Source organism: Drosophila hydei, unplaced genomic scaffold (genome assembly GCF_003285905.1).
Source record: "Drosophila hydei strain 15085-1641.00,03,60 unplaced genomic scaffold, DhydRS2 tig00008139-arrow-pilon, whole genome shotgun sequence".
NCBI classification, from domain to species: Eukaryota; Metazoa; Arthropoda; class Insecta; order Diptera; family Drosophilidae; genus Drosophila; species Drosophila hydei.
The window spans coordinates 2605540-2622331 of record NW_022045847.1 but is presented as its reverse complement, the minus strand read 5'-3'; the positions used below and the strand labels follow the sequence as shown (position 1 = coordinate 2622331).

The 16792-nt window shown below is 37.4% G+C and overlaps 1 protein-coding gene across 3 annotated transcripts in view; it reads right to left on the bottom strand.

Moving 5' to 3' along the window:
* Nucleotides 1–3082: 3082 nt before the first annotated feature.
* Nucleotides 3083–16792, bottom strand: part of LOC111600848 (transcription factor E2f1) — a 36856-nt gene continuing 23146 nt past the window's right edge. For 2 of the 3 annotated variants that reach the window (XM_030225721.1, XM_030225720.1), the window contains exons 2-6: nt 7582–8313; nt 6719–7489; nt 5431–5683; nt 4521–5363; nt 3083–3326 (exon numbers count right to left, since the gene is read on the bottom strand). In XM_030225721.1, coding sequence (XP_030081581.1) covers nt 3205–3326; nt 4521–5363; nt 5431–5683; nt 6719–7489; nt 7582–7968 — 2376 coding nt within the window. In that variant the 5' untranslated portion in view covers nt 7969–8313 and the 3' untranslated portion in view covers nt 3083–3204. Of the gene's footprint in view, nt 3327–4520; nt 5364–5430; nt 5684–6718; nt 7490–7581; nt 8314–12480; nt 13445–16792 lie in introns of those variants that run through there. The other variant, XM_023317153.2, reaches the window with a different exon arrangement.

The following is a 16792-nucleotide window of genomic DNA, read 5'->3' as shown; positions in this document are numbered from 1 at the left end:
AGGTAGAATGTAGTTGACATTGAAACATTTTGATATACATTCACATAAGTAGCAAAAGAAACAAGGAACAAACACACAGAAAAGAGAGTATCAAAAGTATACTCTTCTTTTGAATAACAGACGAATTACCCAGAGTTAAACCTCAAACATGGAAAAACAACGATAGACGAATTACAAACATACCTACAAATATATACATATATACAAATAAAAAACACTACCAACTGACCGTCTTTAAGTTAGAAGAGTAATAAAAGCAAAACATTTCAAGACTCTGAAAATAGAATAATTAACATACACACAAATGCATGGAACACACACCCACTCACAGACACACACATTCTCTTCAAACTGCAACGAAAAACTAGAAAAGCTTCAAATAATATTATAACAACAACAACAACAAAACAAAAGTATTCGATATTTGCCTTCGCTCTATATATATACTATATATATATATATATATGTATATATATGTATATGTAATAGAAGCAGTTGATGCAAAAAAGGGAAAACGCAATTAACTTTTAGTTCTTACTTTAATTTTATAGTTTCAAGGATAAATAATACAAAATCACTTAAAATATTTAAAAGAATTGTACAAAACGTCTAGAAAGCTTGAAAGGAAACTGAATTCATAATTATAAAATTATATAACAAACTGTTATACGCAAAAAAATATGAATATTCAACATAAATAGACAACACATATAAGCAAATACATACATACACATACACATACACACACACACACACACACACACACACACACACACACGCACACACACACACACACACAAACACACACACACACTAAAAAGACTGAAAAATATAGTTCCTTTTGTTTTTATGTACATAATAAAGCCAACTTTCTAACGAAAATTATAAACTTAATGCGAAAACGTAAAAACAATTAATGGAATTATAAATATATATTCATATGTATGTACATATATATGAAACACAGCCGAAAGCATTATAAACAATTATGTATATTTAATAGCTGAATTAACTCAATTTTTTTCGAACTGCAGACGCTTTAAAACTACAAGAAAGTAAGAAAATTGCACCAAAATGTTTAAGCAGTCGCATAGGAGCAAATGCCAACTTCTTATATAGATTTTATATATTCTGCATAATTGGCATCGGGTCAGTGCGCTTGTCTGTTTTATATATATATATTTACTATACACAAACAACAAGAACCCTATCATATAAAAAATTAATTCAAAACAAATAAAAAAACTTCAATATTTTTATTATTTCTAACTAAAGCCTAAAAGCTAATTGTAAAGGTAAAATTAAGTTAATTGTTTCCTGTTTATATAAGTGAAATAAAACATCTACATATATTACGATATAACGAAAACATTATGGCGAGACTATAATAAAAACTAAATTAATATACATAAAGAAAATACCTGTTGTTTCACTTACGATAGGTTTATTTTAATTGCAGATGAAGTTCACTGGCTGCAAATATACATGGGAATCATCCACTGTTCCTGTTGCACACCGTTCGACATTTAAAAAAAATAACTGTTCAACTCTAAATGTTGACTATAGCCTTTTATACGAATACTTTATTTTTGACTGATTTTAATTTTAATCTCGAGGGGCCTTAACTTTATTGCATTACAGATTTAGAAATGTGGTGCAATTTATAATTTTCACAAAATCTGATTTGGATTTGTCAGTCTTATTTTCAAATTTTAGTTCGCTGTAATTAAGGGGCTTTAGAACAATTTTCAAATACCTACCTTTCGTATTACTTATTATACACTATACTATAGTAACGTATGCTATCAAAATCGAGCACTAATTTACCAAGCTTTTTACGGAACCGCTTTCGATAATTCCTATTGTATTTGAAAAGACCCATAAATTGAAGTAATGAAAAATAAAAAGCAAAGGTATCAGATTATGTTTTCTTTTTTTAATATTTATTTTTTTTTGTTTATTTTGTTTGGAAACGAAAGAAAGTACCTAACAAGTTTTTTGCTTTGTTTGTTTGTTAATAAAATAAAAGTATATTTATAGACCTTGTTTTTCATCATCCTGATTTTATACAGATTGTATGTAAATTTGTTTATCTCTAGGCGATAGATATTTATAGCTAGTTGCAGTTGGTTGCTATCTGTTGGATTCAATTGTGTTGGGCGATGATTTGGCTTTTAAACTTTGATGGTGAACTATGAACTGTCATTTGAGTACGAGGCGCTTCCACTCCCATACTTGTTAGACTGCGAGTGTCAAGTCAGTTGAAGTTTTTAATTTCTAGTTTACATTTTCATAACAATAACAAATAAGTAATTCTGCATACTTATCTTTAAAAACTAAATCAAACACACAGAGTTAATTGAAAAGAATGGGGAAGAGAGAAATAGATAGGACTGGCTCGAAACGGCTGGTGAAATTTAACGTATTTCTGTAAACAGCAAGCAACAAACCAAACAAATAGATAGGAATATAGAATATAGCAATCTTTCCTGTTCGTACGCTTGTGGGACTCATTTTTAACAATTAAAATTCCTGATTGAGAGGTGCATGCAGATCGTAAACTGGGAATTAGTCGAGAGTAACAGAGACGTGTTTTTGTTTATTTTTTTTTGCTTTGCTGCTTTTGGAATATTTTTTATAGCTTATGATGACAATTTTCAATATGTTGTGCATTTTCAGTAAATATTATTTTATAACTATTTGGTTTTACTAATTAAAAATTATTTGTGTGTGTACTAATTTACAGACAGTTCTAACGCAAAATATGTTTTAATGAGGCTTTTCATTTTCTTCAAATAGATTTGTATTTGTTTAGCGTTTTGTTTGTTTGCGTTGTTTCGGCTTTTATTGTTGTTTAATGCTAAAAATTGAAATATGCTTATAAAATGTATTTTGCATTTTGCATTTTGTGAGGAAATTTTTTTTTACTTAAAATACGTTTGGGTTATAAATTTATATGTAATTTTTAATGCTTAAAATTTTACACACAACTTAGTTTCATTAAGTTTTCTACATTGTTTTTTTTATAGTTTTTGCTGTTGTTCTCTTTTTTTTAACATTTTTGTTTTACTTGATCATTCGTAATTCGTAATAATAATAATAATATGCTCTGCTTTGTTTGTATATAATTTTAAATTATAAACACCCCCTCCCCACTCCTTTTCCCAGAAACTCCCTCCGCGGTTGTGTGTATGCGTGTGTGGTTTAGGGCCCGTAGGCATCGGAGCTGAAGTCGAAGAGACGATCGATGCCTTCGTTGGCGTTAAGCGCATAGGGATATTCATTATCATCTGGCGGATCGATGGACACAAAAGCTTTATCAAAATCTGCAAGTATGTATATATATGTAAATATATTCATATACGTAGAGAGTGAGAAACTAATCAGTAAAATATAATTTGTATATTTACATTTATATTGATAAATTATACTTGAGTGGAAATTATGTTTTGCTTGATTTACAGCTATGCTTATAAATATGGTTTTTGTTTTTTTGGTGAATGCATGTTTGAAATTCACGCCAGAGCTGAATCTCATGGTGCTACAAAATTTCAATTTCAATTTGAACGATTGCCCTCTGCAACGGTTACAGTGCACTGCAGACCCACGAGAATTCAGTTCCAAAATGAATTTTTGAATGGTTTCCATTGGTATTTGTCGGCGTGTAAATATATACATTTACTTTAAACATACAATCTCTATTATTGAAAAAAATTATGTATTATTGGAACTTGCATTTATTAGTACTTGTATATATTAGTAGTATTCGAAATAAGCAACAGAAAACTTTGAACTGCAAAATTGTCAACATAATGTTAATCAACAGAAATGCCAATGTTAACTAACGGAGTTATATAGTCCATTTAAAAATCGAATGTTAATGTTAATGTTAATCAACAGATACGCCAATGTTAACTAACGGAGTTAAATTGTCCATTTTTAAATATATGAAAGTCGAATTTAAAATGTGAAATGCTGTGTGAGTGGGTGGATTATGTTAGAGAAAAGGAGTACGCGCACAGGAATTGTTTATTTGTTGTTTTTTTTTTTGCTTTACGATTATGTTACACATTTCACTATACAATTAAATGATAAAACAAGGATTGGAAAATAAAGTCAAATTCAATTTTGAACTGATTCTCGTTGGTTGGTATCTGCCAAAATAGTGTTGCAAAAATTGCATAAAAATTAAAATTTACATAACATTTAATTTTCATTTATTTTAATTTATAATATATATGAATAAATATATCTTTATGTTGCTATATGAAGTGCGCGCTAAGCAAGAACTCAGACTGTGATGCGGTTTGCATATAAAAGTTCACGCAGGTCACAGAATAAGTTCTTGTTAAGTGCGTTTCAAATCGAATTCTTCGAATTCGAATTACACAGGCACTGTAAAATTGGCTGCTGTTATTTACATTGGCTACAGATGTGTCGAATTAAATGGACGTTTCGATGTTTGCATGAGAAGTACCTTATGAGAACAAGTTGATTTTTCGATATCGAAAATTACTTACCAAAGTTGCCAAAGTCGCCTAAAAGTGCATCGAGGCCTTGAAGAGCAACATTGCTACCATCGCTGTCCGCATCGCAGTCCGCGACAGCAGAATGCGTTAGGCCGCGATAAATTTCCTTGTTGTTGTATTGCTGTTGCTGTTCAATATTGGCGCCAGCGCCAGAGATATCGCCATATGACGTTGCCGGCATGTTGTCGGCAACTGCCGCAAACTGCATTTGCAGAGAACCCATTGCAGTGGAGTTACTGCTGCCGTTGTTATTGTTGCTGCTGTTATCGCTAACAGCATACGTCGACGCAGTCGCGTCGTCCATTGCACAGTTATACATAGGTACGTCGCTGCGGCGCTGCTGATAGCTGTAATTAACTGTGCTACTATGGGGTTGGGAATTGCTGCTGATGTTGCTGATGGTTCGGTTATGACTATTAAGCGTAGTTGTGTTGCCGGTGACGTTAGCGCTGGAATTCGCCGTACGTCGCCAAAGCCGCGCTGCCGTAGATCGAAGCCCGCCGGGATTCGTCTTTGCAGGCGGCGATTGTGTTAGACTGTTTAAAATCTGCTGAATAGCGCCGCCATGTCGCTGACTGCGCACCACAGGGCTAGTAAGCGTCGGCACCAGTTGATTCAGTTCATCGTCGACGTCATCGTCGTCATCATCATCATCCTCATTGTTGTTATTCGCCTGCGTCGTCGGCCGTTGGAGCTGACGCTGCGGCGAGGTCGCTCCATATTTCACGCCGCCAATATCACAAATGTTATTAAAATCAGGCTGGGTTTGCTTAGATGCTTCCTCAATCGATTTGCAGAGGTTGCGCTGTGCCGTTAAGCGATATGGTGGAGGGCCTGCACACAGATTGAACAAACTTTTAGTTGCTGCTTTGATCAATATTTGACAATATCGCTAGCTCACCTAAGCCCTTAGTGCTCATGGCATCAATGTTATTGAATAGGGGATCGATACGTTGACTGGTCAGCTGATGCAGCCGCGTAGATGTTGCCGTGCGTATTCCGTTGCTGCCTGCGACGGACGAAGCACCTGCATAGCTGCTGCCACCTGTGACTGGCGAGTTTTCCGGAGAATTATCGAGACAAAGAAACACGTTTATTTCCCCGCTATTCTCCGCCTTGACGTAAATCTCTCGCGGCAACTTCGTATTGGGCAGCTGTTGTCGAGAAGGCAAATAAACATTTAAATTACAGTAATTGTACCACAGCAGTAGAAGTCTTAACAAAAGGGTATGAATATTGTAATAGAGAAAAGGAATTATTTATTTTTATTTAGTTCAAACGCTCAAATGTTCACAGATTGCTAAAGTTGAATCTCATCTCTCGGCACCCCGCATATAGGCGATAGAATATCAGTACATTGAAAAAGCCTTAAGATTTCCCATCAGATTTCTTAGCTCGTGCGTGAGTGCGTGCGTGCGTTACGCGCGAGTTCATTAAACAGTTCAAGGCGAGCGGAAACATTAAGCGAATTATTTATAAATAGTGTGTGGCTAAAAGATAGCAAGAAGAGGAGGGCGAATAGAGAAGACTATGCGCAATCCCATTGGAAAGCTAGTTGGGATTCTTGTTAGTGACATATGTATGGAAAATGTTTGCTCTCTTTTTATATAAAAAGGAAAGCACATGTGCAGGCAGTAGCTATTGGGAGATTCATCTGGGGATCTAGAAGCTGAGGATGAGCAGAAGCCGGAGCAGAAGGCGTAAAGTATATTTGGTTCAATTTTGCAGTGTGTCGCTTGTCGCTGTCTGAGGCACGTCTAAAAATAGGCCGCCATCTATAATGGCATGCAGACGCAAAGAAGAAGCACAATTGTCTGACGTCGTCGCCCGAAAATCGACGAAACAAGCGAATCAGCTAGATAGAAATTTCTCTCAATATTGAACAGATTTAATTGCTAATACAGTTAACAGTCTATTTTAAAGCAGTATTAGAGTTGAAGATTCGGATTCAGTGGTCAGTGGTCAGTGGTCAGTGGTGTAAAGTTTACCAATGAAATGTGTTCCTAAGACTCCCTGCCGATTTCTACATTCCAATTCGGAATTCAGTTCATGCTAACAGCTAACGGATCTCAAGGATTTGCAGCTTCGTAATTGATGTTTCTCGTATTGTTATACTCATACCAATTTGCTGAACGAGCTATGTGCTATGTGCTATGTACTTAATTATAGTTTCGGCAATTAGGACTTACTACAAGTTTGGCTTCGGGCGGCGCCTTGATTACAATCACAATTTGATCTTTGAAGAGATCCACGTTGAGCAGATCGCTTTGCGTTACGTAGGCCATGCCGCCAATATTCTCAACCTCTTGCGAGATTTCCGCCAATTCGCCACGCATCTGATCGATGAGCGTGTTGAGCTCATTCTCCCGTTGTTCCAGCCGCTCACTCTCAGCCTCGATGTGGCGAGAACGTTCACTGCTAACCAGTGATTGACCTCCGCGCCACTGGATATTGTTCTTGGACTTCTTTTCCAAGATGCCAATGCCCTCGAGGACATTCGTTATGTCGTAGATGCGACGCTTCTGCACTGACAGCCGGGTGGAGGCATCGTTCAGATCGACCACACCGTCTGGCGACTCTTGCAGCAAATCCACAAATTTTTTGGTCAATATACCCAGCGAGGTGTCCGCCCGATTGCGATCACCGCCTCCGCTGCTACTGCCGCCGCCATTTGAAATCGAGGACGATGTTACGAGCGCTGTTTGTTGCTGTGGCGTCGTCTGCTGTTGCGACAGTGTGCGCGCGAACTGTGTATGAGAATGTGAAGTACCGTTGCCAGCCGATTTGCTCGATTCTACATCGTCTTCTTCGTCGTGGTCGACTTCGTATTGCTGCTGCTGCTGATAGTAGCGCAGCTGCTGCTGCTTATTGGTGTAGGTGACTGTTTGGTGCTGTGCGCTTTGCTTGGCTTGCTTTTTCGGGTGGATCTCGTGGGTGGTTGTGTTCGGTCGGCGTTTGACCTATAGCAGAAGGAAGAGTAATTACGGCGAATTAGATATATGCGCATAGTCAGTACGCTCTCGATACAGTATAACAAATAAAATTTAATTACCTTGTAATATTGTGTGATATCGTTCGTTTTGCCAGCAGCTCCGCCATTTCGCTGCTGCTGTTGATGTTGATGTGTGTTTGTTGCTTCTGCTATAACGGTTGCTTGAGTTGTTGTGCCGCCAGCTTTATTCAGACTTATATATACGTGATCCCGCAGGTGGGCAGCAACGCCGACACCGTTGCTACTGTCGTTCCGGATATTCAACAGATTTTCGTTTTTGATTACAATATTGTTGTTGTTGGTGTTGCCCAGCAGCTCGTAGCTGAGCTTCCGCACCACTTGAGTGCCACCCGCTCCATAAAGTTGCTGTTGACGCTGTGTACTGGTGTTGGCGTTGTTGTTGTTGTGGCTTTTGGGCGCGGCGGTGGTTATCATGAAATTCGACATTTCGCAGTCGCGTGCTCTTTATCTCTCCCCTTCTCTCTCTCTCTCTCTCTCTCTGCTCTCTGACTGCAGTTTATCTAAAAATAGTTTCTGCTCACGCTCTCTGCCGCTCTTCCTCGTGACACTCTCGTCTTGTCTTTTATTTATTTTCTTTCTTTCCTGCTACGTAGTTGGCCTGGCAGCACGGCATCCGTTCGTTTTTAGCTGTAGCATACTTTTAAACGCGGATAATGTTGCCTAAAACGTTGCCACCCGGTTAAAAAGTTGGCGTAATGTGGTTTTTTGTTTGTTTATTGTACTTCTTGTTTGCGCTTATCAACTAAATTAGCACCTAGGGATTCTTCACATCTGTAATAGAAATAGTAAAATAAAGAAGGCAATAATTAGTTAAGTCTTATGTGACTTTATATTTATGCAACTGGCACATTCAACTTTTGCGCCATTTTCGCTTTTTTGCTTTCATAACACTTTATGCTAATATGCCCACGTTTACATGACATTAACATGGAGCCGTAAAATGATAAAGGTAAAAATATGGCGAGAGAGAGAGAGAGTAGAAACTCAATTATGTACGCTCGGCAAATAAATCTAACAAATATAATTTGTTGTTCTTGCTGCTATCGTCGCGCAAGCGCAAGTGTCAATAAACTCAGTAAAAAAGTATTGAAACAATCAATACGCCAAAACTAAACGCATCGTAGCGTGCGAAGAAAATAAGCACGAAAACAGCAGCAGCAACAAGAACAACAAACCAGAACGAAACGAACAACAGGTAAAACGAGTAACGTTATATAGCTAATTCTGTATTAACCGCTTTCCATCAGCAACAGGGGTTTCTGTTGGCTATCAAGAAAGCAACATTAGCTGTTGTGTTCTTCTTCTTGTTTGCTTCTAATACCTTACGGTGCTAGCACACTTGAGAGCTTAAATAAGCGTAAAAAAGCAATAAAAAAAAACAGGGACAAATGTTATAGCCACAGCAATTAACACTTGCTTGTACTTCGCAAATTTAATTTATAGTTCTGTTAAGATCTACATGTTTGCATTTGACAAACGCTGCAGCTTACAAATTTACAGACTGTTAAATGCGCCATGGAATAGAGCGCGCACAAACACGATTAAATTAAAAACGTTCGCACACACACAAATACACACATACATACGCGCTCACACGCACACAATTTGTAAGAGCACAATACACACTCTGTGTGCATGTGTTCAAAATGAAATGCAAAACGAGCGAAATAAATGGAACATCGCATGGAATTCGCTGAAATTGGCAAGAAATAAATATTCAGTCAACAGCAGAGGCAAGGCAGCGCAGGTAGGTAACAATAGCCAGAGTTTCATTTGCGTTCTCTCGCTCTCATCCTCCTTCACTTGCGATATCTTCTACTTGCAAGCTGCTGAGATTTTGTTCTTGCTTTCTACTTTGTGAAAAAAACGGTATCTGTTTACAGGCGAATTCTGCAGTTTTTTTGTAGGTAGGTAATTTAAATCGAAGACATGGAAATTTTATACACACGAATTATGTGGGTGACAGCGAAAGGAATTAAGAAAAATCAACAACATTCTGCATAAGAAGGGTAGCACGGCTTCCACCAGGTAGGTCCTTTGAATTTTTGAATTTAACGCACACGAAATATTTTTTTAGTTTGATTGGCATGCAAGTAGTTTCGCATATAGAATTTCAAAGAACATATAAGATTACATATGTACAGTAGAGTCGAAAAGAGAGGTTATGCTAATTTAATCTATGGACTGGTTATAGCAGAAAACAGTTATTTAGTATATGTCAGGCCAGCTCTTAACATTTCCAAAACCTAGTATATTTCACATTGTGTATATGTGTGGTATTAATAGTATCAATTTATTTGTACATGTGTGTGTATCAAGTGCACTTGTCTGGCATCTTGTTGTATGTGTTTATCTAATAACAACAAGCCAACAAGCCAAAAGGTAAACACAAAAAGCAACTGTGACTTGGAGAAAAAGAAAAACAGAACATTATACAAACAGGGAAGAGTACGTGAACATGAAAATGACGGAAAATCGTGGACAAAATGGCCTAGAGAAAATAAATAAGCCAAGTAATAACTGCCACAGCAACAAGCTCAAGTTTTTCATTCAAACCTACGCTGCGGCGACATAGACACAGCAGTGACTGATAAAGAAGAAAAAGCTACAAATACTAATCTATATATAATATATTTATATATGTGTATATGCATTTAATGTGAATGTAGAGTAAATAACAGCAAAGGATAAGGAGACCGACAGATAGTAAGAGATGTGTTCAAGCACGCAAAAAGATTATTTTTGGAACGATTCAACATTGATGAAGGCGCTGCTCAATGTAAATGAAATTTAAGTAAAACACGAGATAATTACATTAAAAGGAAAATTAATTGATAGCATACGGCACACCATGATACCACTGTCTTAGAACTCCGCCCATGCAAAATGGTCAGCAGCTGCTAATTGGACGCTTGTAAATGTAATCCAACGGTATTGATGAATAAATTCTAACCTGAGCTATTAATTATTCATATCGCAATTTATGTTTATTATGCTTTTATTAATGTATATAAATACATTAATAAGCACACATATGTAGATAAATAAGAGCACTGTATACTCTTGTGTTTACTGTATTATTAACAGTGCGCTCTCTTCTATATGTACATACACTCATACCATCTGTAAAGCTAAGCAGAGTAGTAGCGTCGCTGCCGACTGCAGCGCACACGTAAAAGTTTCGCTTTCCTTTTGCACAGCATTTTGCATGCGCAGTAAAAAAGCAGATAATAAAAGTAAAACAAAATACAGACTAGGAAAACATACATAAGCACTTAAGTCTATACATACATACATACACAACTATTTAACATATCGTACAACATTTTGCCATAAAACCATTCAGCATTCTGTAAGCGCCAGAAAAATGAATTTTTTATATATGTGTATAGCTGCTCACAGTCACCAATGCTCAGTTAACGTGCTTATTCTTGTATATGTGTACGCGTATACACGCCTTTATATATTTGCGTATGTGTGTGTATGTACGCGACTGTGCTTGTGTAGAAGAGGGGTTTAGCGTGTGTGGGAATACTTGGGTTGTTTGCTTTCACGACGTTGAATCGAGAGATGCCGGCCGCTCACTCTGGTTCTGTTTTTATAACAGCTGTTAGATCATGCCGTGACAGAGATATTGTTGTTGATACCGTTGCTGTTATTTTGTTGTTGCGGCCTAATGTGGATTGCATGTTTATTGCGATGCAGCCGGTTTTCTGACTTGGGATCCACACTTATTATGCGCTATTGATGGTCAACCAGACTGCATACAGTTATAAAATATATACAGGTGTATTTATGCTACGTAAATATATATAGTTATATTTATAGATAACTCAAGCGAATTGGATTTAGTCAGTTAGAGGGCACTACTACTGTTGCCTGCTCAAAACATCCCAATCTTAAGCCAAAAATGCTAATTCACCGGCCCTCACGTAAACAAAGCAACACCAATATTGTATTATTATTTTGTACTTGCTAAATTCACACTGTGATATGGAATTAAATAAAAATACAAGTGTAAATAGCAAAAACAAACGTAAAAGGTAGTGAGATGGATGGCAAAGGGAAATGGAAGCTACATATAGTCAACAACAGAGCTCTGTGAGACTCAACAGACGCTGTTAAATTTGTTGGTTTTCTGTTATGCATATATTTGGTGGGTGCAAAAGCCTAAAATAATATCCAGTTGATGGATAGAAGAGGTGCACAATATAACAGAAATAACATTCTTTGGGGGCAGGCTTATAAACTGCGTCGTAAAATAATTCGCCAGCCAAATGCAAATATAAAAATCAAAATTATCAGTAAAAGACATATGTGTACATGTACATGTTGGTAAGGTCCTCTCAATGAAAAAAAATATTTCTTGATTTTAGGGAAGTCCCGAAGTTCTAATGTCAGAAAACTCGCATAATGTAAGCAAATGCACAATACATACATACATCGATATATTTGCTGTTATGCAAATGTAGTTATTACCTACATGTATGACGCATTTCGAGTCATGGGTTGCAATGAAATAATCCGCATGTGCCGTTATCAGAAACTTTTACAGAACTTACTTTCTGCGCATTGTTAATTCGTGGATACATAGTCAATTATTCAGGTACATCCTACAAATACAAATGTCTAGAAGAGTGCTTTGGAAGTTGACTATTTAAAAATTTATTAAATGTAGCTCTCCGTAAAACTTTGACACAAACAAAAAGGCATTTAAAGGTTATTACCGGGATTAGAGCAACGGAAAGGCAGCACAAAGCAAACTGAAAATAATGATTAATTGTCGATCGAAAGCACACACACTCATATATATATATATATATATATATATATATATATATATATATATATGTATATATACAGATCAAAAACATGGCTGGGTAAATCGTATCACAGTTTTTGTTCGAAAAGAAGAGAAAATATGTGAGTTGCACGCACCTAAATTGGAATTTCTTCGTTTTATATCACGACGCAGATCCCAACAAAGCAAATGCCCGCAAACGCTGCCACTGTTGCCGTCGCCTACGTCGTCGTCGCCGCTGCTGCTGCTGCTGCCAACGTCGTCGCTGCTGCTGCTTGTTTGTAGTTGTTATTGTTGCTGCCGCCGTCGCGCTCATTTAATATCACACACGTTTCATATTTTTGCGTTTTTATGTATATTTTTCACGTTTTTTGTTTCTTTTTCACAAAAAGTCTATTTCTTCTCCTTTACGTGACGCGTGACGTCAGCAGTTAGGAAACAATATATATTTGTTGTAGATATCACATAATTGTTTTTGTTGCATTGTCTGTCCTAAATTGTTGTTTTTGTTTAGTTAGCTAAATATGTCTCGAATGCTTGCAGTTTTTTTCTTTCTTTTCATGTGTTTTTACATTTTGTTGCGCCGAACTAAACGAACTTCATGAGCCACGACGTAAACGCAAAATGAGTGCTGCCTGGTCTGAGTGTCTTTTCGTCGTAGTAGTAAATGGAGTCGCCGGTAAACCTACAGCGAAAGAGAGTATCTCGCCGGGAGAGTGTGAAAGAGAGAGAGAGAGAGAGAGCGGCAGCGCATTCACAGAGAAAACGTAAGCCACGAAACAACGTGAGGCGTGTTGCTTATGCTGCTTACTGTTATTATTATTATTGTTGTAGTTGTTTTAGTTGTCCATATATCAGCTTATGACGTCACTTTTAGAGTTTTCGATGTATGCCTGATAATTTTGCATTCAAACACATATTCATTGACATTTCTCAATGTAATTCTCCACGAGGGCGCTTTACGTGATACGGTTCGCGTTGTCGCTTACTTTTATGTAGCTTTTCGTTTTCTCACTGGCAACAGCAACAGCAGCGACACGACGTGATGACGGCGACGACAACAGCAACAACAACCCGACACGACCAACAGTGCGGAGCGTGAACGAAAAACTAAAAACGGCGAATTTACTGCCGCTAATTTGAACTGTTATTGTGCCACTTTTTGAGCTCTGTTAAGTATTCTCGTCCGGCGAATTCAAAGCAGCATCTGAGTACTCTGAGCGAACACAACTGCGCTCTTTTTGCGTTCACACTCTCTCACCGCGTACAAAGCTAAGAGAACAACGTGGCGTAACTTTACCAACAGCTGACTCGGCGAACATGTTATTTGTGTGTATGAGTAAGTGGAACGTAGGCATACGCCTTGTGGTATGTGGATGCCAGACTCGCAGTAGGTAGGTGTGTACGTACAAAAATGTGTGTGTGTTGCGCGCATTTGAGTCGCGCTCTTTGTCGCTCAAATGCCGGCTACAACTGTGAGACGGAAGTGACATGCCGCCTCCAACGTCACTGATATCGCACTCACACACCAGCTGCAAATGTATATACCTATGTATTTATGTACATATCACGTAGTTGTCTTCGTTTTCACCGTCTTATTATCTGTGTGTCTCTGTTTGTACGCATGTTGCGTGTTACAATTGCTGTCAACAATGTTGCCAACTCTAAATATTAATACATATGTTCATAAAAGTACGCAAACCGCCTTGTTTCTATTAAGCCCCTTTAATAGTATTTAGAATAAATTAAGTTAGCATTACATCTACACTTAATTATACAAACGGCATTAATACTTATTATTATGTAGTTTTTATATGAATAAAACTTTGGACTGGTGTTGGCTTTTAAGTAAAGTTCATTGAACTAGACAAACACATCTGCTCAAATACGTTACGCTTGTGTGTTTGCGTACACTGATCGGTAAACGTTACTGGGGTATTCATATGTATCTATTCCCGCAGTGCTCATAAGAAATTAACCGAATTATGTTAAAAAAGACGCAAAATAAGAAACGTACGGCAAACTTTACTTTCCATTTCTTGCAAAGCAGTAAAAGCGAGATAGCATAATAGATGATCAGAGACAGATATAGGCGACCAACACACACCCATACAAACACAAATATGCGCGCGCACATACGCACACACACTTACACACGCTTAAGTACAAAAGTCCACAAGGATCGTGGGAAGTTCCAAGCCCAGACGATCGCAAAATATTGTATACGCTATCTATGAGCAACAAAAAAAGAATCACGCAAAGAGAAAAAACCTAACATGCAGGCAAGAGCAGTCTGCAAGGAAAAAAAAGCAGAGCGTGGGGTGGGTAACACGTCAGCCCTAAGGGTAACGATGTCTAAAAAGATGCCAAAAAAAAAAAACACACGCACACTGTGTAAAGCACACACTGTTTTCTCAACCAGAAATTGAGGGCCTAAGACACAAATTCGTTAAACAAAAAAAAAAAATAAATAAATAAAGGATAACAATATCTGAAGCTTCTTCTTGGCTGTGGGGTCACAAAAAATAAAAAAAGATTATACAAAAAAAGATTGGAAACTGTAAAGTAAATTATTTTAGGGTCTGAATAGAGATATAAATATAAGTAGATAAATCAGACATTAAAAATTTTATTGAATATCAACTTTATTTGAGCCTATTTTAAAACTTATGCAATATTAACATATCCATTAAAATGGCCTGACAGATCAGTATAAGGGTTCCAAAATAAGTATTCCTAAATCCGCACAGCAATAACTAAAGCTGAAGGAACAGCCGCATAGTCGCTATTCACGTAGTCGTCGGCGTCGTCAACGTCGATTGCAGCAACCCCTTTTTCAGTGGGGCGCAAAATAATTTTTACAGACTCTGCCTCTGCCTCTGCCTCCGTCTCTGGCTCTGTCTTTGCTTTGCTTTTGGAAGGGCCATAGACAGAGGACATGGGAAATGAATGAGAGCTATTGGAGAGACGACGATGATGACGATGACGACGACGATGACAACGACGGCAGCAGCGTAGTCGACGTTCCCGGCACAGACAGCCATGCCGCAGAATGCAATGAACTTGAGAACAACTTAAGAATCATAGTGGCAACGATATTCAAAATTAAAAAAAAAATAAAAAATAAAATAGAATGCAAAAAAAAGAAGTAAAACCAAAAACAAAAGAAGGGAAACTACAGTTAGAGCGACCGTTGCTGGTGCAGTCAGCATTAACGTTGACGTTGAAATGCAGGCATTTTTGACAGACCATCACTCACAATCAATATTGTTTAGTTGTTTTATTATTGTTTTTTAAATTATTGCTAGTCGTTGTTACTTTATCTCTGAGTGTGTGTGTGTTGTCTTAAGGGCGGGTTGCTTTAAAGACGCCACTGTAATTGTATGAGAGTATGTATGGTTCTGTGTGCTATGTCCGCCTATTTCCGAGCAAAGTCACGACCAAAGCAATATTTATTGCACTTGTCGCAGCGAAATTTTCTTATTTGCCGAGTCGCTTCCCTAGGCAGACGAATAAGTGAATATTATGGAAGTTTGCCTTCTTCCTTTTCTTTGTCCCAACTTCAATTTTACATCTTGAATTCATGTGGTTATGTACAGCACTTATTGACTAAGTGAAACTAGTGGAGTATTAAAAGTTAGCAAATGAAACATTGTGAATTAAATAAAAATAATAATAGTAATAATATTGGATATATAAAATGCCTTAATTGAGTGTACTCTTAGACATTAGTGCATTTGTAAGAATTTGCAAAATTTTTCTTAAAAAAATCAATTGATTATAGTTGAGCTACATGTGTTTTGTGGCCTGTGTTACAGTTGGCCGTACCTGCATCTAAGCTACTATATTCAAATTAAATTGTAGTCAAGTTATCATAGAGTTAAGCAAACATTTGCTTAGCAAATGTTAAAAACAACTGAGCATCAAAGTTGTGCGAATAGAGAGCTCTCACTGGAACTGGCCTAGTATTGAGTGCCTAATAATAAGCAAAGGCCGAGGCAAGCCTTACCTAAACCGACCTTAAAGCGCGCTGCATGCCCTCTCACTATTGAGAGAGTAAAGTACAACTACATAGAGGCGGTCACTGTCCAGATTGCATATTCATTCAAAATAAAGTAAAAATAATTAAATGTAATTGAAAATGGGAAAAGTTATAACTACAATTAATTGCGATTCCAAATTCAAAGTCAAATATCAAATATTTTTAGTAAACGACGTAGGGCTGCTTCTTCTGTACACTAAAGTCTCTATAGAGCACACGCTCTATGTGGCTATACAAGCGGCCGTTAGAGTTGGACTCTGACACTTGCTCAAGTCTAGTTTTCAGTTCACGCTCAAGCAACCTCTCTAAAAGCCGTAGATCGCGAGCGATCTTCTACCCACAGCAAACACAAACAGTAAGAAAGTTCTAGTCTGGTTTGCCCAACTAGGAAATATCCTGATCCTATA